The sequence below is a fragment of the Orcinus orca genome, chromosome 7 (genome assembly GCF_937001465.1).
Source record: "Orcinus orca chromosome 7, mOrcOrc1.1, whole genome shotgun sequence".
In the NCBI taxonomy this organism is placed as follows: domain Eukaryota; kingdom Metazoa; phylum Chordata; class Mammalia; order Artiodactyla; family Delphinidae; genus Orcinus; species Orcinus orca.
In genome coordinates this window covers 85,781,001-85,806,948 of record NC_064565.1, presented here as the reverse complement: position 1 = coordinate 85,806,948, position 25,948 = coordinate 85,781,001, and the positions used below count along the sequence as shown (strand labels likewise).

The 25,948-nt window shown below is 35.0% G+C and overlaps 1 protein-coding gene and 1 long non-coding RNA gene across 4 annotated transcripts in view; one reads left to right on the top strand and one right to left on the bottom strand.

Annotated features, from left to right (window-relative positions):
• SGO2 (shugoshin 2) overlaps positions 1-24,293 on the bottom strand; it is a 30,164-nt gene extending 5,871 nt beyond the window's left edge. The window contains exons 1-8 of one of the 3 annotated variants that reach the window (XM_033430381.2): positions 24,040-24,293; positions 21,288-21,422; positions 18,998-19,173; positions 17,981-18,058; positions 17,194-17,279; positions 7,768-7,976; positions 2,881-6,069; positions 1,278-1,428 (exon numbers count right to left, since the gene is read on the bottom strand). In XM_033430381.2, coding sequence (XP_033286272.1) covers positions 1,278-1,428; positions 2,881-6,069; positions 7,768-7,976; positions 17,194-17,279; positions 17,981-18,058; positions 18,998-19,173; positions 21,288-21,420 — 4,022 coding nt within the window. In that variant the 5' untranslated portion in view covers positions 21,421-21,422; positions 24,040-24,293. Of the gene's footprint in view, positions 1-1,277; positions 1,429-2,880; positions 6,070-7,767; positions 7,977-17,193; positions 17,280-17,980; positions 18,059-18,997; positions 19,174-21,287; positions 21,423-24,039 lie in introns of those variants that run through there. The other 2 variants (XM_033430373.2, XM_033430390.2) reach the window with 2 other exon arrangements.
• A 256-nt stretch (positions 24,294-24,549) lies between these two features.
• On the top strand, positions 24,550-25,691 carry LOC125965022 (uncharacterized). Its single transcript, XR_007478464.1, has 3 exons — positions 24,550-24,595; positions 25,228-25,286; positions 25,614-25,691. It is a non-coding gene; the product is annotated as an uncharacterized LOC125965022 (long non-coding RNA).
• The last annotated feature ends 257 nt before the right edge of the window (positions 25,692-25,948 follow it).

The following is a 25,948-nucleotide window of genomic DNA, read 5'->3' as shown; positions in this document are numbered from 1 at the left end:
ATAGAATATTTTATTTAGTCATAAAAAGGAATGAAATACTACTCATTCATGCTACAACAGGGATGAACCTTGAAAGCATTATGCTAAGTGAAAGAAGCCAGTCACAAAGACCACATATTATATGATTTCATTCATATGAAATGTCTGAAGAGGATGTCTATAGAGACAGAAAGTAGGTGATCGGTTGGTTGTCTAGGGCTGGGAGATACAGGAGTGACAGCTAAAGGGCATGGGGTTTCTTTTTGAAATGAAGAAACGTTCTTAAATTGACTGTGGTGATGGTGTGCGTATCTGTGAATCTACTAAAACCCACTGAATTGTACCATTTAAATGGGTGAAACATACGATATGTGAACTATAGCTCAATAAAGCTGTTTTTTAAAAAAGCCCTTGGTTAACTGGCTTCTCTTGCACCCTCTCTTGCATTGCTGCCACCTGCTGGTTATTGTTTTAAAATACCTGTCAAAAACGATCAATGTTTTTAATTTTATAGAAGCAAACACTGAAACAAATGCAAAGAGAAAATTTGAGGATATTTCTCTCTATCCTTTTGGAAATACCATCTCAAATATGATCAGGTTATCTGAAATAGCAACTTCATTTATCCTTGGAAAAATAAGATTCTGAATAAAACATATGTAAAAGGCATTTGGACATTTTTTGAGATAATCAAGGAAATGTGAATTGGGATTTGCTATTAGATGACAGTGAGGAATTACTGATAATTCTGTTAGTTGTGATCATTGTTGTCCAGTTTTGTTAAGTTTTTATATTCTAGAGATATATACAGAAGTGTTTTAGGAATTAAATGACTCAATATTAGGGATTTGCTTTAAAGATACAACAACAAAAAACAGATAGTGGAAGTAAATATGGCAAAATATTGATAACTCTCAAAGCTGAGGGATGGATAAATGGTGGGGGGAGTACTATTCCCTCTTTGGGGGTATATGTTTGAGGTTTAAAAGAAAAAGAAAAAGGACTATTATTCTTTGAGACCAAAGGACATATAAACACTCTGAATCAATAAATGGGGGTAACAAATAATGAGGTTTGCAAATTATAGGCAACAAAAAAAACCTTTTAAGCCTGTTCAAAGAATAAAAGAAGACATTTCTTCAAATCTTACCCAGATCATACTGCGTTGTTACATGTCAACAATACATGCTTCACTGATACTCAGAAGTGTTCAAATACTAATTCAGGCAGGAATCTTTTTGAAAGCACGTATTTTACAGTACTGCACTGAAATCGCTTTTATGTCATTGAATACTCACCCTTTGAGACTTGGCTCTTTTAAAGAGAGAGGAGTACACCTTCTTCTTCGGCTTGACAGCTCCGAAGATAGATCTTCTAACTTGTTTTCAGATTTAGCAGTGTTATTTGAAACAAAACTGGTATTTGTCAAGTCCTGTAGCATTCTAATACCTGAAAAGAGTATTGTTTTCAAAAATATTTTTAACAGTATATATAGAGATATGGAACTACACATAGGATATTTACTGGTTTGTAAATTATTGGTAGCAAATTTTTAAACTTAATAATCAAGTTATAACTTTAAATTTTACGAAAGTAGCACTGAAATTATCTGTAAATCAGTTTTTTTCTAGCAATAATGAGAGGAAAAGAGACCTACCATTTAAGACAAACTAGCAAAGTAGTAGCCTGCAATATTTTTATTCTGAAATCACATTTAGGCTGACAGAAATTCTTCATGAATTCAACTCTAGTCACCGAATCACGCAAATTACTGCACATTCATTCAACATTTGTCATCGACTGCTCACGCTATGAAAGGCACCATGAGGAACAGAGAAGAAAGATGGCTCACCAGTCTCTAAAATGTCCTGCAACTCTAGACCTTGGCACTTCTTTTGCATCAGTATTCCCTTTACATGAAGTCTTATCCATAAAAATCCTAGTGTTCTACATACGTACATTGAAATGTTAGGCTCCCAGTAGAAAACTTTAATTGATATGGGAATGTCTAATGTTGCAAAATTGCTAATAACAAAAGAATGTCAATGTTAAGGGGAAAAAGTGAGGTAAGTAATGTTATATATAGAATGATTTCAAGTATATATTTTAAAATGCATAGATTCAAGCCTGCATGCATATGCCAAAATGTTGACTGCAGTTCTTCTGGGTGATTGTTTTTTCTACTATTTTCTGATTCTCTACTTTCAATTTTCTGCAATGAGTATTATTTTAATAACTGGGGAAAATAAGAAATAAACACTAAAGGTAAAAATCCTACCTATGCTTTAGGGCTTAAAATGCTATCTATTTGATGATGCCTCTGCAGATTCCTCTAGCCAAAATTATCCCCCGTCATTATATCCCTTAACATGTGTGGTTTTATTAAAGCATTTGCCATATTTAAACACTGTACCTGTTACTTTTCCATACATGTACTCTGAGGAAAGGGAGTTGGTATTATTTTTTAATCTTCTAAAATACCTAGAATAAGTTTTGATCATATTAAATATATGCTATTGGAGAGAGTCCCAACCTTAAGAAATTTGCAATTGTCTTTGGTAAAATCAAACCAGGGCAGTTCATTATTATATACATTTAAAACAGCCAATTTCCTTCAAAACTATGAAAAATGAAATTATCTGCCTAATGTCATTATCAGACAACTTTGTGCTAAAGGCCAAATACATTTTTTAGTGTATAAATGTCCAAGCCACTCTCACTGTTATCTTCTCAAAGTATTAAACTTTCTTTAAATTCCTCCATATTGCTTCTACAGATCGGGCTACACAATTATACATTGTTTTAAAATTCCATAAAAATGTTATAACAGGAAAGGCTTTACTGGTTAAATGAAAAAATATATAGAATTTTGAAACTTGATCACTTCAGGTATGGACATACCTATTTCTGATCTTTGTGTTCTTTGGTTGACTTTAAAATTCATCTTTTTCATCTTCTCATGCACATCATCACTTATTTGAAAGACGGGTGAGCTCTCCAGAGCAAAATTTTCTTTCAGATTTTTACTAGAAGAAATACTCAAAGGTTTTGAACCCTCAGGAACACTGTTAAAGGAAGAATCTTGTCTGTTAGGTGAACATATCTGAGATAAAGATTTCAACATTTTTGTGTGAAAGTCTGGCTTAATTTTGACAATTTCCTCATTTTCCAATTTTTTTTCCTTAACAGCATATTCAGATTCAACTGATATTCCCTGAATGGTGTCAGATATTATCTCCATTAGTTCATGACTATCTGGAGAAGGATCTACGAAGGTCTTCCTTTTCTTTGATTTGGATGTCATTTTATTTATTTTTTTGACCTGGCACTCTCCTTCCTTTGTCACTTCCATGAAGGGGATATCTCTCTTTTTATTCAGCATTGTAGTGCTTTGCTTTGGATTCTTATGTAGTTCCATTTGGTTTCCAGGGTCAGAATCTGTCTCATCAGTAGTGTGTTTTAAACCTAGTTCTAAGGAGACAGACGTCTGTGAAGAACCTGTTAAGTGCAAAATAGGTTTGTTGTTACCTTTTGCCAAAATGTTCTTTGCCTTGCCTGATGATTCTTCCCCATGCTTTTTAACTGGTTTGTAAGGTTTTGAAATTTGACCACAATTTTCTTTTTCATTACTGTTGATTTCCATACAGTATCCACTAATACCTTGGCCTTCAAGTCTTTGTTTAGATTTATTTATTTTAAAATTAAGATCTTTTGTATAGCTTTCTTGGCCATGCACATCTTTATCATTATCCTCATATATCTGGTACATTTCAGAAATTCTTTCTGTCTTCTGACTTACTTTCTGCCTAAGCTTATTTATTTTTGATTCATTCTGCTGAGCGGGTTGCTTATCAGTGACATGCTTTTTCAAATCCAACATATTCTGGGTCTTATATAAATTTCTATTATTTTTGGTGGGAAGATAAATCGTTTGAAATTCATTTGTGACTTCTAGGTTTTCAGAAATGGTTTCTTTATCCTTTGGGGTTAGGGAAAAGAAGGCACCTTTTACTGTGTCATGTATACCTTTGTCGTTAAATTCATTTTTTTGGTTCATTTCCAAAATTATTTCTGTCTTCCGACTTACTTTCTGCCTGAGACTCTCATTTATTTTTGATTCATTTTGCTTCCCAGTATCAGTAGCATGCTTTTTCACACCTAAAAGGTTTTGAGTCTCATAATCACATGGATTCCTATTACCTCTGAGGGAAGGATCAGCTATCTGAAACTCATTTGCATCTTCTAGGTTTTCAGGGGTAATTTCTTTATCTTTCTGGGTTAGAGAAAATAAGTTACCTTTTTCTGGGTCATGCATTCCTTTGTCATGATTCTTATATATTTGGTTGATATCAGAAATGATTTCTGTCTTCCGACATACCTTTTGCCTAAGCTTCTTATCTATTTTTGATTCATTTTGACAAGCAGGTTGTATATCATAAACATGCTTTTTCACCCCCAAAACATTTTGAGTGTCATAATCATATAGGTTTCTACTATCTTTGGAAGCAAGAGCAGGTGTTTGAAACGCACTTGTGCCTTCTAGGTTTTCAGAGATAACTTCTTTATCCTGGGTTAGGAAGAAAGAGTTACCCTTTTCTGGGCAATACCCACTTCTGTTATTATCTAAAAGATTCACTTCGGAAATTATTTCTGTCTTCCGATTTACTTTCTGCCTAAGATTCTTATTAATTTTTGATTCATTCTGCTGAACAGGGTACACGTCAGTGATCTGCTTTTGCAGACCCAATACATTCTGGGTCTCACAATCACACAGGTTTCCATTATTGCTAGTGGAAACACCAGATTTTTGAAAGTCATTTGAAACTTCTAGGTTTCCAGAGATGATTTCTTTATCCTCTCGGGTTTGAAAGGAAAAGTTACCTTTTTCTGGGCCTTGCACATCTTTGGCATTATCCCCAAGTATTAGGTTCATTTCAGAAATTATTTCTGTCTTCCGATTTATTTTCTGCCTAAGCTTCTTATTTATTTTTGGTTCATTTTGCTGAGTGGGTTGCCTATCAGTGACATGCTTTTTCAAATCTAACATATTTTGGGTCTCATAATCACATAACTTTCCATTATCTTTGCTGGAAAGATAAACTGTTTGAAATTCACTTGTGACTCCTACGTTTTCAGAGGTGGTTTCTTTAACCTTTTGGTTTGGGAATAAGTTATCTTTTTCTAACGTATGAATCACAAATGTCTGTCTAGAAGTTTTACTTTTCTTATAAGCTAGAGAACTATGACCCATATCAAATTTACTGTCCTGCTCAACTTTATCTGAACTTTGGGAGAAAGAGTATATTTCCTCTTGATCATCTGTTACATGAATTATTTTCCTCTTTTTGTTATACTGTGTACTTGGTCTGTCATCCTGATCAAAGCCATTGTGAAGGGTTATTTTCTTCGGCATGTTCAACTGAGTCAGCTGTTCAGTACTGAAAATAAAATTTGGTTCTTCTGAATCCTCTTTGCCATCCAGGACAAGAGATCTTCTTTCCGGTCCATTTTTGACCTTGTCCTCAATATTCACATCTGAACTATTTTTAAATTGTCTCTTTGATCTTTCTCTCTTTTTTTCAGAGCTTGGATCTTTCACTTTTCTGAAAGTTTTTATTCCACAATCATCTGGTTTTTTATTATCTCTTTTATTTTTAATGCCTGTTGAAACTGTAACAATTTTGCTTACTTCACTAGCAGTTAAATCCATGTCACCATCATACACAGTTTTTTGCAATTGAAAGTCATCATTACCCTGAACTGGATTCAGGCCCTCTGCAGTAGGTTCACTTGCAGACTCAGATGAGGCAGGAAGGCACATTATGTTTCTTTGCATTTTAATATTTGCTTCGTTAGTACAATCTTTTATTTCATTATTCCAATTTAATATTGGACTTGAAATCTGTTGTTGATCCAAATCTGTTACACAGGGAGTGTCTGCAGGATTATTTGATTCCCAAGATGATACACGTTTTTTCCTTTTAGTCACATTACTAGGAGATGACTTCTTTCTGTGGCTCATTGACTGGGCATTTTTCATCTCACTCATTAGAGAACTCCTGGAACTTTGGTCTGAGTGGGAATGGCTTTCTATAAAATAAAGGGAAACAAAATTCAGAAATAAGTAGTAACAAGGAATTTATTATTTTAAACAAATGAGATTAGGAATCAAACTGTTTCAGAGAAAGGATTTCTGACGATGTGTTCTGTTCAGATACTAATATTATGAAGAATCTATGCTGATAAAAAATAAAGTAGGGGACTTCCCTGGTGGTCCAGTGGTTAAGAATCTGCCTTTCAATGCAGGGGATGAGAGTTCAACCCCTGGTCAGAGAACTAAGATCCCACATGCCATGGAGCAACTAACCCCGTGCGCTGCAACTACTGAGCAAGTGGGCCACAACTAGAGAGCCCACGTGCTGCCAACTACAGAGCCCACATGCCACAACTACACAGCCCACATGCTCTGCAGCCTGTGTGCCACAACTAGAGAGAAGCCCGCGTGCCACAGCAGAGGATCCCACATGTTGCAATGAAGATCCCGCGTGCCACAACTAAGGCCCGACACAGCCAAAAATAAAAAAATATTTAACAAATAAATAAAGTAGAAATGAATGGAGTAGTCATAAGTCACATTTTACATTTCTATCTACAGAAAATATATACTGGGAATTCACTCTGCCTTGGCCTCAGCAGTAGAGTGGAGAATAGCCAACAACAGAGCCATTAACATTAACATATGTTTCTAAGTGAGAGGAATCTGGGAAATGAACCCAAGTAACAGTGATAACTCTGATAAGGATTACTATCAAAATGTTATCAGCAGGTAGCTAAAGTTTATAAAAATTATATACACACAGTCATATACCTTTAAGGAAAAATAATTCAAACTCCAAATTCAATATAGTTATGGTTCCATATCCCAATCTGAAATTCTATGTCAAATATATAAACCAGACTACACCACAGGATTATTTTAAAATACCATATAATTAAAATTTAAGTGTCATCATTTTTTCTTGCTCAACCATCACCTAGGCTCAAGTTCTTGCTTTATCACCAATTGGTTATGATCTTGAAAAAGTCACTACACGTATCTAGAACCTCAATTTTTATATCTCTGAAAAAGAGAAGATATAACTAAATAATATATCATGTCTTTCAATTCATAAGCTAAGATACCAAGAAAAGCTCTTTAGGCCAGCTCACTTCTAAATACTGTTTCCAGAGTAGTAGTATTAGGCCACTGTAGACCTGACATTTGTTGGCATATTTACTTTTTTTTGGCTGCACTGGGTCTTCGTTGCTGCGCGTGGGCTTTCTCTAGTTGTGGCGAGCGGGGGCTACCCTTCATTGCGGTGCATGGGTTTCTCATTGCAGTGGCTTCTCTTATTGTGGAGCACAGGCTCTAGGCACACAGGCTTCAGTAGCTGTGGCACATGGGCTCAGTAGTTGTGGCTCACGGGCTCTAGAGCGCAGGCTCAGCAGTTGTGGTGCATGGGCTTAGTTGCTCCATGGCATGTGGGATCTTCCTGGACCAGGGACTGAACCCATGTCCCCTGCATTGGCAGGCAGATTCTTAACCACTGTACCACCAGGGAAGTCCTGGCATATTTACCTTTAAACTAATTTTTTCACCAGAAATTTTAAATAGTAGAAGTTAGGAAATCTGTAACATAAGAAGTCTAACTTATTAACTGTTTATACATGATGGCCCCCAAGAAGAAAATCCAATGAATGTTAACTATTTAATACTGACACTCAAAATGAATTAAAAAAAAAACTCACCTTTGGGAAGTATATCAACAATAGAAGAAATGTGTTTGGAATCATTTACACCACAAACATTCTGATCATTTTCTTTAAGAAATAACAATTCCAAGTTATGCTGAGTTGATACCAAAGAGGGGCTATCAGGTGATGTCTTTGACATGATATTGTCACACTGCTTTTTTTCTTTATCTTCATCATCATCATCATTTGAAGTTAATGGAACCCTAAGAGCAAGTAAGAATGAATGAGGAATTTTGTATTTTACAAAAATTATTTAGAAAATTACATGGATAGTTCTTTCTATATTCGATTTATTTAAGATCCAACCACAAACCCACCCTGATACCATTTTGTGTTCAATGAAGGCAATGATACCATTTTGTGTTCAATGAAGGTAGGAAATAGGTAGTTTCTAATAGTACGGATGAGTAAAACAGGAATGCTTCTTATCCCCTTATCTCCAGTGACTCCAAAAGGAGATAAATGATATAATCACTGGTTGAGCTATTAGGACAATAAAATTAATGAAATGAATAAAGTTCAAACATACTTATAAATATTCGTGTATAATAGTTATAATTTTCCTGTAATTAACTCTATGGAAAACCCAAAACTCTTCCTCTGGTTTCAAACAAGTACAACTTGTATGTAAAGTTTTGTGTGTAATAAAGTCTGCTATGTTTCCAAAAGGTATCCATGTAAACTAAAGCCATATTCCTAGAGTAGTTAAATCTATGGAGGGAAAAAGAAATCTATGGAAATAGACAAAATGACCTTTTTGAATTCAAAGAAGAAAGAGTAATATGCTCCAATGATAAGGATTTTGCTTTGTATGCCAAACAAATCATAGATATTTAAAAATTATTGATAATGAAAATACTAGAAAATATTTGTTAAAAATTTAAAGGCACCTATCAGTAGAATAGCCATTGGGAAGAAATGTCTATACCACTTGAAGAAACAGGTTAGCAAAAATTGTTTATTTTACAGAGGAGAGGTTCTGCTTCAGGTAATGGCCAAATAGCTACTATTGAATCAACCTTATCAAACATAATGAATATAAATTCTGGACAAAATATAAAAAAAACAACTACCCAAAGTCACTGGAGAGTGAATAAAAAGCAACTAGATACAGAAGAGGGGTTGGCACTTAGAAAAAGGGTGAGCTTCTCACTGTTTACAAACCTCAGTCAGTGCGACCTTTTCTAGAAGTTAGAAATCCAGTCTTATTATTATTAGTTCAAGGTCAGAATTCAGGGCAACTACAACTGCTGTAAAGTGTGTGTGATGGGAGAAAAAACAGGAAAAGTAGACAGGGAAGCCCCAAATTTTGTGCATAAACTCTCTCCAAATCTCTAGCTCATTCCTGAATCACATATATGAGAAAGATTCCAAGTGGCCCAGCTAAGGATTATAGAACTGAAATGAGATTTCATATGTTGTTCATCACAGGGAAGTATTAACAAGTCTGAGTTCAGATAAGGTAACTTAGCTACTAAAATAAAACATCAAACTTGTTGGAGGAATATACCTGAATCCAGATTTTCTACAACATAGCAGTCACAATGTCGGGGGTACAATCCAATATTATTCAATATATGAAGCAACAGAAAAACATGATTCAAACTCAAGAGAAAAGATAATCAACAGAGAATGATCCAAATAAATAAATGGCCAATAAGCACATGAAAACATGCTCAGTATCATTAGTCACCCAAAAAATCCAAATCAAAACCACAGTGAGATACCACTTCATATCCACTAGGATGGCTATAATCAAAAGGATAGGTAATAACAAGTGTTAGTGAGGATATGGAGAAATTGGAACCCTAATACTTTGCTGGTGGGAATGTAAAACAGTACAGCACCTTTGGAAAACAGTTTGCCAATTCTTCCAAAAGTTAAACATAGAGTTATATGATCCAGCAATTCCACTGGTAAGGGCGCACCCAAGAAAGTGAAAAATATGTCCACACAACAACTTTTATATGGATATTCATAGTACCATTACTCATTGACAGTCTAAAAGTGGAAAGAGCACAAATGCTCATTAACAGATAAATGGATAAACAAAACGTAGTTTATCCGTACCACAGAATATTAACCGGTCATTAAAAGGAATGAAATACTAATACGTGCTATAATATGGATGAAACTTGAAAATGTTATGCCAAGTGAAAGAAGCCAGACACAGAAGGCGACATACTGTGTGATTCCATTCATATGAAATGTCCAAAATAGGCAATCCATAGAGACAGAAAGTGGATTAGTGGTTGCTGTGGGCTGGGGAAGAAGAGATGAGAAATGACTACTAATGGATATAGGTTTTCTTTTTCGAGTGATGAAAATATTCTGGAATTGGAAAGTGGTGAATGTTGCACAACTTTGTAAATATATTAAAAACCACTGCATTGTATACTTTAAAAAATAAACTTCATATTAATGAGAAATTTTATGTTATGTGAACTATATCTCATTTTTTAAAAAATAAGTAGAAAAAAGGAAATAATAAGGTGCAGACACCAAAGAAATATGAAACCGAAAAAAAATTGAGAAAAAAAAAATCAATGAAACCAAAAGCTGAGTTTTTTTAAGAGATCCATAAAATTGACAATACTCTAACTAGTTTGATCAAACTTTACTGTCTAGATGAAATGGATAATTTTCTAAAAAGACAAATATTTTCTAAGTTGACCTGAAAAGAACAGAAAATCTGAAAAGCCCTCCATATCTATCTAAAAAATGAAATTAATAATTAAAAACTCCAGACCCACTTCTCTTATGAATTCTCTCAAATACTTAAGGAAGAAATACCAATTGTACAATTTTTTTCAGAAAATGGAGGAAGAGGGAATGCTTCTTATCTCATTTTACAAAGCCAGCATAACCATTATCAAAACCTATCAAATATATAATAAGAAAATTATAGACCAATATTCCTTATGAAAATAAGTACAAAATTCTTTAAGTAATTATTAGCAAATCAAATCCATCAACACATAGAAATAATAATACACCATTATTATACACCATGACCAAGTGGAATTTATTCTAGGAATGTAAAGTTGGTTTAACATTAAACAAATCAAAGTCACATTAATAGAACAAAGGAGAAAAGTTATGATTCTCTCCACAGATACAGAAAAAACAAATTTGACAAAATTCAATACAAATTCATTATTAAAACTCTCAGCAAACCAGAATAAAAAGGAACTTCCTCAACTTGCAGAAATGGTGCCAACTTTTCAATAGTAAAGACAGAAGACAATGAAATAATACCTTTAAATTGCTAAAATTTAATAACCTAAAGTTTTATCATTGCAAACATAATCTTTAAAAATGAAGGTGATATAAATATGTTTCCAGAAAAATAAAAGCTGAGCGGATGCATTGCTAGTACCTGAACTAAATAATAAAGGATTTCTTCAGGCAGAAGGAAAATTATTTCAGAAGGAAATAAAATGCAAGCTTATTTGTGAATTTTACCTCAATAAAGCTGGAAAAACAAAAAATAAAATACAATTAAAAAGGAGCATACAATTAAAAAATGCAGGAAGCAATATGAAGAAATTGGAAATGAATACTGACTACACAAAACAGTGAAAGTAGTTAATTTGTGGGATTAAAATATATGCAGAATGAAAATACATAATAATAACATAAAGGCAGGACACAGGAATGTCGAGTCAGTGTTCAAAGATGCTAGCATTACTGAGGAATGTTAATATAATAATCAGTATTAGAGTATAATAAATCAAGGATGAGTGTTGCTATCATTAGGGTCATCATAAAGGAATAGAAGTTAATAGACAAGGAAAATTAAATTATGAAAAATGTTTTATTTCAAATTAAAATTATGAAAAATGTTTTATTTATTTATTTATGATATAATAAATCAAGGATGAGTGTTGCTATCATTAGGGTCATCATAAAGGAATAGAAGTTGATAGACAAGGAAAATTAAATTATGAAAAATGTTTTATTTCAAATGAAATAAAGAAAGGAGAGAAAAAAGGAACATAAAACAGGTGGCTCAAACAGAAAATAACTAGATGGCAGATATAAACTCAACCCTCAGGAATTATATTAAATGTAAACATAACAGCTATTCTAATTAAAAGAGATGATATTACATTAAATTCATTTTTTAAAAAAGGTAAACCTACATGCATTTTAAATATAACAGAGAGTTTAGAAAGTATAGAAAAGGACATACCATGGCAATGTTATATCAGACAAGTAGACTTTAAAGCAGTATCATTTCCAGAAATATTTCATATTGATAAAACAATTTATCAGGAAAACAAATCAATCCTAAATTTATATGCATCTAGTAACAACTTTAACATATATAAAGCAAAAACTGACAGAACTAAAAGGAGAAATAGATAAATCCATAATCACAGTGGTAGACTTTAATGCACTTCTCTCAACAGCTGATAGACAAGAGAAGCAGGAAAGATATGGAAAGTCTGAACAATATAATCAGCAAACCTGACATAATTGACATATATAAAATACTGCATCCAACAGCCACAAAATACACATTCTTTCCATGTGTACCAAAAATATTTACCAAATTAGACCAAGCTGTGTTCTAATGCAAGTCTCAATAAATTTAAAACGACTAAAATCACTTGAACTATATTCTGTAATCCCAGAGGAATTAAATTAGAAACCAACAAAAAGTAATTAGAAGAAAACACCCAGCTGCTTGGAGATTAAATAATCTTGTAAATGATCCATGAGTCAAACAATGTATCTGAACTGAAGGTAATAACTACTTTGAAATAAATGATAATAAGGATACAGCTTATCAAAAAATGTGGGATGCAGCTAAAGGAAAAAAATAGCCTTAAATGCAGCTATACCCCAACAACTTCATATTTTTGAAAAGGCTTAAAAACAATAATCTAAACCATTTTAAGAAACAAATAATTACAGTAATAATAAAACTTTTAAATTGAAAAGATAAACACAACACTGTAAATCAACTATACTTCAATAAAATTTAAAAAAGAAAAGAGATAATAAGAAGCAGAATAAATGCAATAGAAAATAAATATACTAAAAGAACGATCAACATAACCCCAAAGATGATTCATCTTTGTAAAGATGACAACATTGATAAATCTCTAGGGCAAAACTAATCAAGAAAAAAGTGAGAAAAAACAAATAGCCAATATTGAAAGAGAACATCATTATGTACCCTACAGCAGACATTAAACGTGTAACTAAAGCTATTCTGAACGATTATATGCCAATAATTTGATATTTTAAATGAAATGGATAAATCTTTTTAAAAATTAACAAACCTGACAAAAGAAGAAATAGAAAAGTTGAATGTTCTTACAGCTATTAAAATGGGATGTTATCAAAAATGTTTCCACAAAAAAACTTCAGGTCCAGATAACTTCTCCCAAATATTTAAAGAAAAAAAATTTTTTACACAAATACTTCCAGAAAATAGAAAGAGGGGTATTTATCAATTCATTTACTTTGACCAGCATAATATAAATATCAAAACTTGACAAAATATATTATAATAAAGGAAAATTATACATCATCTTCATTATTAAAATACATGCAAAAATCCTTTAAAGGATTAGCAAAATAAACTTAGTGATATATATCAAAGGGATATATCATCAGGAGCAATTCATTTCAGGATTGTAAGTGATTTAACATTAAAAATATCAATTATAATTCATTACCTTAGTAGAAAAAATATTAAAAATTCATTACATTAATAGAAAAAAAGAGAAAAATATTATCTTCTCAATAGTGACAGAAAAAGCATTTGATAAAATCCAACAGCCATTGATGAAAAAACTCTTAGCAAACTAGGAGTACAATGGAACTACTTTAATCTGATAAGGAGAATCTATAAAAACCTAAGAGCAAACATATTAAATAATGGGAATACAATAAGAATACCCACTGTTAGTACTTTTATTCATTACTGAACAAGAAATAATCAGTCCAACAAGGTAAGAAACAAAAGATAAAAGGCCTATAAACTGGAGAGGCAGGTGAAGGGAAAACAGTTCTTATTTACAAATAATAAAATTCTATTAATATAAAATTTTTTAAAAACTATGGATAAATTATTAAAATTAATAGCAATGTCAATGTAAACAAGGTTAATATTCAAAAATTAGTTGTATTTCTATATACTATCATCAAAAAGAAAAAGAAAATTTGAAAACTATCAAGAATAGCACTAAAAACATCAAATAAGTAGGAATAAATGTAAGATGTGCAATAACTGTATTCTAAAAGCTCTGAAACTACATACATAATATCTAAAAAACAGAGTGATATACCATGGTCATGGAAGAAATACTCAATTTTATAAAGTGTCAATTTTCCCCAAACTGAACTATATTCTACATAATCCCAATCAAAATTCCAGGTGTGTGTGTATGTAAACTGACAAGCTAATTCTAAAATTCACATGGAAATGCAAAAGGCCAAGAATGGCCAATTAATATGTATTCTTAAAGCATAAATAACTAAAATAGAGATTCAAACTATCAAATATCGAGACTTATTATAAAGTTAGTAATTAAGATAGTGTGGTTTTGACAAAAAGACTCATGTAATAGAATAGTGAGTTCAGAAATAGACCCATACATATCCAGTCACTTGATTTTTTATACAGATGACACTGCAATGAGGTGGGGAAAGGATGGTCTTTTCAATAAATGGTTCAAGGTCAACAGGATTTCCACACTAAAAAAATAAATGACTCTTCTCTCACATCATATCCAAAATTCTAGGTAGACTGAAGATCTAAACATGAAAGGGAAAATAATAAAGCTTTTAAAAGAAAACATACATAGGAGAACACGTCATGAACTTGCAATTGGTAAAGCCTTTCTTAAAAGACACAGAAAGCATAACCATAAGAGGGAGGGGGACAAACAGATATATAAATTGGATTCATCCAAAGATACCATTAAGAGAGCAAAGAGGCAAGCCACAGAGTAACAGACAATTGTATGCACAAAGAATTTATACACAATGTATAGAAAGAACTCCTACAAATCTGCAAAAAAAAAAAAAGATAACCTGATAGAAAGAAAATAAACATATAAACAGATGCCTTACTTCATTAAGTATCGGGAAATTAAAACTTCAGTGTAATACCTCTACACCCCATATGGCTAAAATACCTCTACACCCCATATGGCTAAAAGACAGACAATAACAAGTGTTGTTGGAGATACATAACAACAGGAATTCTCATATATTGCTGTTAGAAATGTAAACTGGCATAATCCCTTTAGAAAACTGTTTAGCAGTTCCTTCCAAAGCCAAATACATGTAAACCCAGCAATTCTACTCCTAAGTATATACCCAACAGAAATGTATACATATATTAATCAAAAGGCAGATACAAGGTAGAATTATTTATAATAGACCAAACCTAGCAAAAAAACTAAAAACAGAAGAATGGATAAATTATGGAATACATACAATGGAATACTATACAGCAATGAGAATGACTGATCTACAACTACATAGGACAATATGGACGAAATCTCACGAACACAATGTTGAGCTACAGAAGCCAGAGACCAGAATCATACATCCTGTATGATTTCATTAAAGGAAATTCAAAACTAGGCAAAATTAATTAATCTACAATGTTAGTAGTCAGGATAATATTTATCCTCGGGTGGGTGATGAGTAGTGACTGGCAAGGGGCACAAGGCTATCTGAGGTACTGGTAATAATCTGTTTCTTGGTCTGGGTATTGGCTATACCATATAGTGTTCACTGTGAAAATTCACCATTCTCTAAAGATTTTTGCACTTTTCTAAAATGTACATTATACTTCAAACAAAAGTTTACTTAAGGGCTTCCCTGGTGGTGCAGTGGTTGAAAGTCTGCCTGCCGATGCAGGGGACACGGGGTCGTGCCCCTGTCCGGGAGGATCCCACATGCCGTGGAGCGGCTGGGCCCGTGAGCCATGGCTGCTGAGCCTGCGCGTCCAGAGCCTGTGCTCCGCAACGAGAGAGGCCACAACAGTGAGAGCCCCGCGTACCGCAAAAAAAAAAAAAAAAAAAAAAAAAAAAGTTTACTTAAAAAAACACAGTAAAATTTTCTGGAGGGCAAGTTAACACTTGATTCATACATTTACATGAAATAATGCATGCATAATGACGGCCAAGATTTTCTTGAAAAAAACCTGAGCACCTACAAGACAACAAAATGTACTATTTTAAAACTATATTAATTAAAATGTACAGGTGCAATGTGACGCCAGTACAGAACAGACAAAACAATGGAACAAACTGGAATGAATAGAAAATGACACAGTGGATATAAGAATTTTTTTTTTTACTATAGTACAGATACCACTTCAATACATAAGTGCACTTTGTACACTTAAAAAAATGCATTAAACCTATAATTTATGTAACAGAAAGAACACTGTCTAAAAGAGACAAGACAATTCTGATCAATGCTATTAATTCATTGAGTCATTTTACCTCTCTGGACCTCAGTAACTGTCTTTAAAATTGATAGGTTTGGGCTTCCCTGGTGGCGCAGTGGTTGAGAGTCCGCCTGCCGATGCAGGGGACGCGGGTTCGTGCCTCCGTGTGGGAGGATCCCACATGCCGCGGAGCGGCTGGGCCCGTGAGCCATGGCCGCTGAGCCTGCGCATCTGGAGCCTGTGCTCCGCAACGGGAGAGGCCACAACCGTGAGAGGCCCGCGTACCGCAAAAAACAAACAAACAAAAAAAAAACGGTAAAAGTGATAGGTTTGAAATAGAGTATTTACTAAGATTATAATCAAATTAATCAAGAAATGGGAATTTTGGTCAGGAGAATAGTAATGATGAAAGTTTATTTTAAAGTCTGAGTAGTATGCAAGATAATAAAGGTAGAAATAATTATGAGATTTACCCAGCAGAAAACATGAGGCCAGTGGTGACCTGGAGGAAAAGAAAGAACTGAAGAGTAGCAGGATTCTATAGATGACCTTGGTTATTGAATTGATGGGTAAGTTTCCTTGGAGCCCTGGAAATACAACCTGTAGCAAGATACCACAAACCATCTCATTTCTACCTTAACAGGCAACTACAGGTTGATGAAACCAGAACATTGCATAACACACACAGATTATGTTGTATGAAAATCTAAGTATTCTGAACCAGTGTAATTCAAACCTATGTAACTCAAGGTCTACCTGTGTCTCTTTCTTCTCTAGAAACTATGGGAAAGCTGAATATTATTTCAAAGTTTAAAACTGAATTCTATTAGATTATATCTTCAATTTCTTTCACTGGTACAATATTGACAAGTATTTCATTATTTATTTTTAAATGTTTTTCTGTTTCAAGGAAGCAAACCAAATAAAAACTTTTTGAAGTCCAATTCAGGTAAAAGTGCACCAGTCAGTATTTAACCAAGTTTTGGAGCAATTACCTTGCAAATGGAAGACGCATCAATTTGCACTGTTTACTAACCCGTTTCTTCTTGCTACTTGGCAGAAGAAAGGGACTCTCATGGAACTATTTTTGAAAAGAACAAAGAAAATGAATGAAATTTCTAATCTCATTAGATCATGTTTGTCATTAAAGTACCAAATTATACAAGATACTAACAGTAATAGAACAATTCTTACGTGTAGCCTTCAACAGTTTAATGAGAATAATGTGATGATAAGGTCAAACACAGTTCTTCCTTAATCATGCCATACAAAGATAATCACTACTAATATTTTGGTGTATAACCTCCCAAACTTTATTCTATGCCTATGAATATATACACATGTCTATACTCATGCATATACAATATTTCTACATATACATTTGACCCTTGAAGAACATGGGGATCTAGGATCTACCTCTATTTTTTTCCCCAATAGTTTTTCGATTGTGTCCATCTTTTTAAAAATAATACAAATTCTTCCCTAATTTGAAATGACTTTTCTACTAATATCTTTTATGTTTTTGAATCTGTTTTGTCTTGTGTTCCATAAGCTGTCTAATCCTGTGTTACTTTTAATTGAAAGCTAATTTTTATATAAAAATTTCAATAACCAATTATATCAAATAATAATGTGCTGTTAGCCAATTAAAATTAATATTATCTCCATTCCTTGGTACAAAGTTTAAGATATGCATCTCTAACCTTGATGCTACTTAACTAATCTGAATTATCCTCAGTAATGCTAAAAATATTACACTATTTAGACACAAATTCTACTTACCTCAGAAAGAGTGCTCATTTCAATTGCAGTTATCAAGCTATTGTTCATGAGTGCTTCTATTTCTATAAGCTTCTTATTCTGAAATAAAGAAAGAGCCTTCTAATCAACTAAGATTTGGAGTTTATTATACCATATACATTTACAAATACCATCAGTTGAGAAGACTTAAAAAATAACAGATCACATTAGGCTAAAAAGGTGCTACACTGCATAGTTCAAAAAGACACAGACACAGACACATATGCACAAGTTTTGAATGCTTTTGAGCTATCAGTCATAAATTTTCCTACTTTTTTTTTCTGGCAGCACCACGCGGCATGTGGGATCTTAGTTCCCTGACCAGGGATCGAACTCGAGCTCCCTGCATTGGAAGCACAATGTCTTAGCCACTGAACCGCCAGGGAAGTCCCTTCCTACAGTTTTTAATCTTCTCATAATAATAATACATCATGTGGCAACTGACCACAGTTTGTCAGCCACAGGAATTTAACCTCCAAGAAGTATAGTAAGTCATTTTTCCATTTTAAATTAATTTCTACTCATTTTGGAGTTAGAGCTATAGCTGTAGCTGTAACCTAGCTAAGCACTGGCTGTTACTGCCCTGCTGTGGACAAAGTTGGAAGTTGGAAGGAAAAGCAAGGACTACAATCTTCATTCTACTTGGCTTGTAGCCAGTGGAATGTTGCCATTAAGAGAGAATACAAACACTCAGGGAACTTCCCTCCTTTCAATTCACTGGAGGAATTATGCCCATCTTCTTATAATATATTAATGTATCAAGTTTTGCTTATGATAAGCAATCAAATGTTGATCAAGGTATTATATTAGTTTGCAGAGCCACAAGTACACATTTAGAATGTAGATTCAAGACACCTATTTTATTACCCATTAACAGTTTGTCCATTAACATGGCACACTCTTTCAATAAATTTTTTATATTAATTACAGGTCTGAAAAACATTTAGAGCTTCTAAAATAATACAGTTTTAGAATTCAAACACAATATAGTTTCCATACCAAATTATTTAGCTTTAGACGAAGAAATGTGTTCTCAAAATTCAGTTTCTCCACTTCTTTTTGCAATAGCATCTTTTCAGTTGTAATTCTTCGAGAATTCTCTTTCTCTCTGCTAAGAGCCTGAGCTAATGCCCTGTTGTTGTGCTTTAAAGAAATTTTGAAAATAGAAGAATTATCTGTAAAAAAATTTTAAGAGTTAATATTGAACATCTTAATACATTTTTATATTCCTTAATAAAACTACTTTGGACAAAACATATTTCACTTTGTTTTAGCTGAAGTTAGAAAAGAAGAGCATGACAACACAGATGGAATTTTGAAAAAAATGTACCCAGAGTTTGGAGCTGAAGAAATAAAAGCTAGATAGAAGATGAATAAGAGTTGTGAGAAATGCAGAATGTTTGTGAATACAGAGTTAGGAATAAGAGGACTCTAATATAGACACAGTATTCTAGATAATTAGATCAGTCACAAAAACTAAATCTTGATACTTGTTGCTCTGCCTTCCTTCCTACCTTTGACTAGGAGGTAGAATGGAGAAGCTGATCCCACAGCTATAACTAAAGATGTCCTAGAGAAATTAGGGTAGCCAATCCGTGAAAATTTTACAGCCAGTTTCTGTGGCTCCAGAACTGAATTAATGCTCCCAAAGTCCATTTTTCAAAACCTCAAGTCGAAAGGCAGCATACTTACTGTAATGTTGGACAGATCATCTAAACCCTGTGGGATCTTCTACCTCCACCTTAGATATCCTACCTCTTATTTCTAGGCATCTATTGCAATCTAAACTTGACCCCTTCTCTTTACAAGTACTATGTAAATATAATTTAAATCAGAATGCTTCCCCGTTGTTAGCAAAAGAAATTTAATTGTGAATTCCTTGGTAACGCTCACCTTACATATAGTGTTCCCTTAGTACACCTAAAGCATAACTGTATTTTCATAATTTTGATTTACATGCCACTATTCAATAACACATCCCATGGATTTAAAGTTATAGTATATGTAATATGTTTTTTTTTTTTATTTTTTATTTTTTTTGCGGTACGCGGGCCTCTCACTGTTGTGGCCTCTCCCATTGCGGAGCACAGGCTCCAGACGCCCAGGCTCAGCGGCCATGGCTCACGGGCCCAGCCGTTCTGCGGTATGTGGGATCTTCCCAGACCGGGGCACGAACCCGTGTTCCCTGCATTGGCAGGCGGACTCTCAACCATTGCACCACCAGGGAAGCCCTGTAATATGTTTTATAATAGTAATATATATTTTTATGTAATAGTATTAATAGCTATAGTAATAGTAATGGTAATAATAGTTTATAATACTAATAATATATTTTAAAATACTCAGGGAAAGCTTGGGTGTCTAAAAAAAACAGAGTCCAAAAAGTACTTTATTTTTGGCACAAAGAAAGTAGATTCAGACAGCCACCTTTGACATATCAAGTGGAAATAGACTAGAACCAGTTTAGGACTTGCAGAAGCTAAAGGTTAATAACATTTTCCTGTTGCACTCCTCAGACTCAGTGTATTCCTTCATAGCAGTGGGCGTGCAATGGTCCTGCCAAAGAGAATAGGAAACTGCCACTATAGAAAGTGGTCTAATACAAAAGATGGTCCTAGAGACCTGGGTAGGAGCAACATTACGATTTAAAGACACTCAAGAGGCTGGGCTATTTCACAAGGCACAATTACTTTTCACACGTGTTGATCAACAGGAAACCTCCCCCAATCCTGCTAAGATGGAAATGAATCACTGAGATAATTTTCAGAAGTAATGAAAATTTATCTTGGGGTGTTTCCCTTTCTTTTTTTTTTTTTTTTTTTGCCTTCTGACATCTTAGCTCCAGAATCCATGAAACACCATCTCCAAAGAGGTCAGTGCCCTCATGATGAGCTTTGGTTACATAAAATCACCCACTACAGCACACTATCTGGGCCAACCACCTCTAGATTACCCATCATCCAAATGCTGCAACATGTCAGAAGGACAATCCGTCACTTTTTTTTCAGCTCTTTTCCAGAAATGTCATGTTGGTATTTTCTTTGCAGTGTAGGAGGTAGCTGCCTTGGGCCACCCCAGCCTCACTGCTGAAAATTCAGCTGTCACCACTGACAGTAAATCATCATAACCACCCAACTAACAGGAGTTGAAGGAGATAGGAAGAATTGAATAGAGAAAGTCTCATTTAACAAAATAGTCATTTTCTATACTTGAAAAAGTATCAAATACTATATCGATTCTCCAGAAAAAAGTAAAAATGTGAGTATACTTTAAGACTAATAACACTTACTTAGTATTTTTGTTTTGATTTTTGAAGCAAGAGAAACATTCAACTTAGCAGCCTTTGAAATTCTTTTCTCTTTCACATGTCTTTTAATTCCTGAGGTAAAAAGTGAACCAGTTTCCATCACTGGGTACTCCATCACTGAAGTAAAAAAAGAAAGCAGGAGATCACAGTATTGATTAATAAAGGGAAAAAGGATAACTGATAAATACATTCTAAGAAGTAAATCATGACTTAAATAATATACTTTGTACATAAGTATTTGCAGAACCCTTCATATAAAATCTAAAAGTATGAATATAATCAAAAGTGGTTTAAAAGTAGAATCCTAAAAAGGTAAATGACTTTGTTTTTTCGTTTAAACCTATATCATTATATCTGCTTGCCAGGAGCTAGGCTAGGCACTGGGGACAAAAAACAGGATAAAGCTGCATAGGAATGCACAGTCATGGAATGCACAGTCCAGTGTGGGCACAGACTCTATTGTGATACAAAGTAAGAAGTGTAACCTTAGAGACATGCACAGAACAGATGTACCTAATCCTATGGGGACTGTTCCCACTTCATCCTCGGACATACACTCCATTTCTCTGCAGCCTTTACAGCACAACTCCTTAAAAAATTGCCTATACTCAGTTTCCAATCTTCTTGTAACCTATTTCACTCAATTCCAACAAAACTGCTTTTGCCAAGGTTTCTAATGACCTCCACACTGCTATCTCAGTCCGCATCTAACTTGATCTAAGAGCAGCATTTAATGTGGTTAATTTCTCTTTCCTCCTCAAAAACAATATTTCCTCAGCTACCAGAACACCAAACTCCTGGGTTTTGTTTTTTTTTTTTTTCCCTAGCTAACTAGCTGCTTCTTTCCAGTCTCTTTTACAGATTCTTCCAACCTATAATAAGTTCTCTCCTTGGATTTCTTCTCTTTATCTACCCTCAATCTTTTGGTGTATTTTATGTATTTAAGTCATGGCTTAAAATACTACCTAGATATCAAGAACCCCAAAGTTTATGTCCTCTGTCTGGATCTCTTTCCTGAACTTTCCTGGATTCATATAGTTGTCTACTCCACAATTCCACTTGGATAACTGAAAGAGCATATCAAACTTAACCTGCCCAAAACTGCTTCACTCAGAGCCTTCCCCACTTCAGTTAATGGCAACTCCATCCTTCCAGTTGCTCTAGTCAAAAATCTCTCACATCCCAATTTACCTTCACAATGCATTTAGAATCTGACGACTTCTCAGTATCTCCACTGCTACCAACCTAGACTAAGGCACTAACATGTCTCACCTGAATTATTTCAATAGCCTCTTACCTCCCTACTTCCACTCCTGCCCTCACTACAGTGTATTAATCTATACTATCTAAAACTCTTCACCATCTGCTCTTCTTCCCATTTCTGTAACTTTAAACTCCTCCTTCTCTCCCCCCTAGTCCATGACTCTCAAGCCACAGTGGCCACCAAGATCTAACTGCTCCTGACATATGCCAGGCATTTTTCAGCTTCAGGTCCCTTGTATTGGAGTACCCATTCCAGGGTGACTTACCACACAGAGATTGAGGTACAGTCATTCCTTGGTATCTGCAGGGTACTAGTTGCAGGACTCCCACAGATACCCAAATCCACTATGCTCAGGTCCGTTATATAAAATGGCATAGTATTTACATATAACCTGGGCACATCCTTCTGCATAGTTTAGATTACTTATAGTACCTAATACAATGTAAATAGTTGTAAATGCAATATAAATGTTATGTAAATAGTTGCTCGGCAATTAGCAAGTCAAACTTTGCTTTTTGGAACTTTCTGGAATTTTCCCCAATTTTTTCCTTCAGTGATTCGGTTGGTTGAAGGAGATGATTCGGAACCCGAGAGTCGGACAGGAGAGCTGACTGTATTATAAATAGTGGTTAGACTGTGTTGGTGCCCCAGTTCTAATATTTCACAGCTACGTGATCCTAGCATCTCCAAGTCTCAATTTCCAGACTTGGAAAATTATAAAAAGTCAGAGCATCTCATTGTAGGGACTTAATGAGCCAACGCATATACAGTGCCTAGTACTGGACGTAGCACAGAGCGCTCAGTAACATTACCTATGTATTATTACTCCGTAGCTCTTGTCTGGCTAGCATCTCGGCTAAAGCAGAACTACTCAATCCCACATTCAATTCTCCTGAATTGGATTCCTCATCTAGAAAACTCATAGTCCCTATTTGCCTACCGAAATCCTACCTGTGCGTCAAGACCTAGTTCTGGTTCTAAGTTCTTCCCAGTCGTCTATCACCGCTTCGCCTTCAGTCAGTCTCCCTTTTAATCGAGCACTCCAAAGTAAAGGGCTCCTCCAAGAACTTGAAAAAAGCAGTCTCTAACATTCATTCAGCCTATTTACTGAGCGCTCACAGTGAACCAGATACTGTTCTAAAAGCAGTAGAGCAGTCATATAGACAGAAATTCCTTCCTACAGGCGCTGGGTTTCTGCCTGGCGGCTGGCCCCCCTCACGGAGCCGAGAGCTCAAATCCCAGGGGCAAGAAGCAGTGACTTAGATCCAAACCAGGGCCTTCCTCAAGAAGCCCCTCCGAGCCAGCACTGGGCCCGGGGGCCGGGAGACCCGAGGCGGAGTGGGCGGGGCCGCGCGCGGCTCGGCGGACCAGAGACCCGGGAGGGCAGCGCCGGGAGGTTCAGCTCGGGAAGGGCATGGGTCCCGCCAGACAGGGCAAGGCCACGCCAAATGTCACAGATCACTGACTTACCGCTTTTTCAGCGTGGTGGGACCACCACTCAGCTCCCGGAGCCCGGCGCTCGGGGTCAGGGCTTGGGTTTAAACTCCGTAGCCGTTAGCGGTTGCCTCGTCAGCCAATCAGATCCCGCGAAGGCGGCGCAAAGCAGCTTGGTTACCAGGAAGTGGGAGGTGGAAGGGGCGGGACCTCGCCGCGGGCGTTCGAAGGGGACGTGGCCAGGCAAGCCTGGGGCGACTTATCCTGGGTGCAAGGCTTTGAGCAGGTTCTGTTGCACTGTCGCCTAATGTTTTTGAAAAAGAAAACGCTCCTTTGACAAAGCTACCTTTGTCAGTCAGATGTTTAAAAAGCTTGACAACCACCTGAAGCCTGTTGGAAAGTTTTTGTTATTTCTGACGTTACTGTGAGACTGCCCACCCACATTTTACCAGGTCTTCTGCATCTTTGCACTATGATGCCAGCAGCGTCATTTAGTTTCCACTTAAAAGCCCTCCCCATTTTTCTTTTAACTTTTCGAGGGGAAAGCGGCAATGAAATTTTGTTGAAAATCCTGGATCTCATTAATACTTAGGTCTTATACTAATGGTTTGTTTTAGCTAAATATACAAGAATGGCATTTTCTGTGATTCAGAGCTACACAAAAATATATATTACTCACTTTATGTTACAGGTCAATTAGCTTAGTTTCCTTTCACAAGTGACTTTCATATTCCATACAAAGAATTTAGAAAAACTATACAGAGAATAAAATTTCCTCTTTGTATGCCATTAGACTGAAAACGAAAATAGCTTGTTAAATCTAGGTTTTAATAATTAATTATACAGTCATGCAGTCAACTTCATATTCTTGTCAATATTTTGTTCATTTGGGGACATTTGAGAATCACAACTTTCCATTTTACTTTACAGAATCTAGACAAATGATGCAAAACATGGTTTTGAGTTAGATCTTAAATATATTTCAAGATTGGTCTCCATAGAGATCTAGCTACTTGAGTCTTGTGTAAGTAGAACAGTTTTTATTGATTGGCCGCCTGCTAAAATAAGTCTATACTACAGTAAAAACTTCAATAATAGTGGTTTAAAATGAAATATATCAATTATAGAAATTTCTGGTTATCAAGGGGTTAACTAGCTCTCTATCTTGTGTACCCAGCCTGACACATTAAATGCTCAATATATATTATATGTACTTTATTTCAGAGCAGTTCAGGGAATTTCATGAACCAAATGCCTGTAAATTATAAAAAGCTCTTGAAAATGTAGGTTCTTATCATACAAAATCATAAACCTAAAAAGTGTAATTGACTGGGCTGAATTTAACCTGACCTCAGCTTGCTTTTAGGTCATTTGCCTCTTGTGTGGAGGCAAATGGATAGAGCCAGAAGCCCTGGGCTAGGAGTGTGAAGATACAGTTAGCTGTATCTTGAACACACATTACCTTTGGGTTCTTTGTTCCAAACTCCTTATCTATAAATTAAATGAGCTCACAGTTGTGTTGGGATACTCTCCTGCACAGGGCACTGATTTTGCTCCTCTCCATCTCCTTAATTTTCGTACTCATTAGTTACCTAATTTTCTCTACCTAGGAGTAGATTCCAGTCAATTAAAATTTGAATGTCCTGACCCACACCCCAAACACACACCAAAAAAGAGGAAGGAGGGCAAGGGAGAAGAGGAAATCTTCCTGCCAAACAACAATAAGAATGAACAATCCTCTTTACCATCTCAGCACTACTAAAACAAAAATCATCCAAGAAAAACAGTCCCTGAACAGGAGCCATGTAGAAGCACACTGCAAATCAATAAGCCAATAAAACAAAGTAGAAATAGTGTACGTATATTTTATTAAACCATCTGATCTGATAATCCATATCAGTCTGGCAGGTTGAAAATTAGCCCAAGAAAAATTAACCTAATCTGA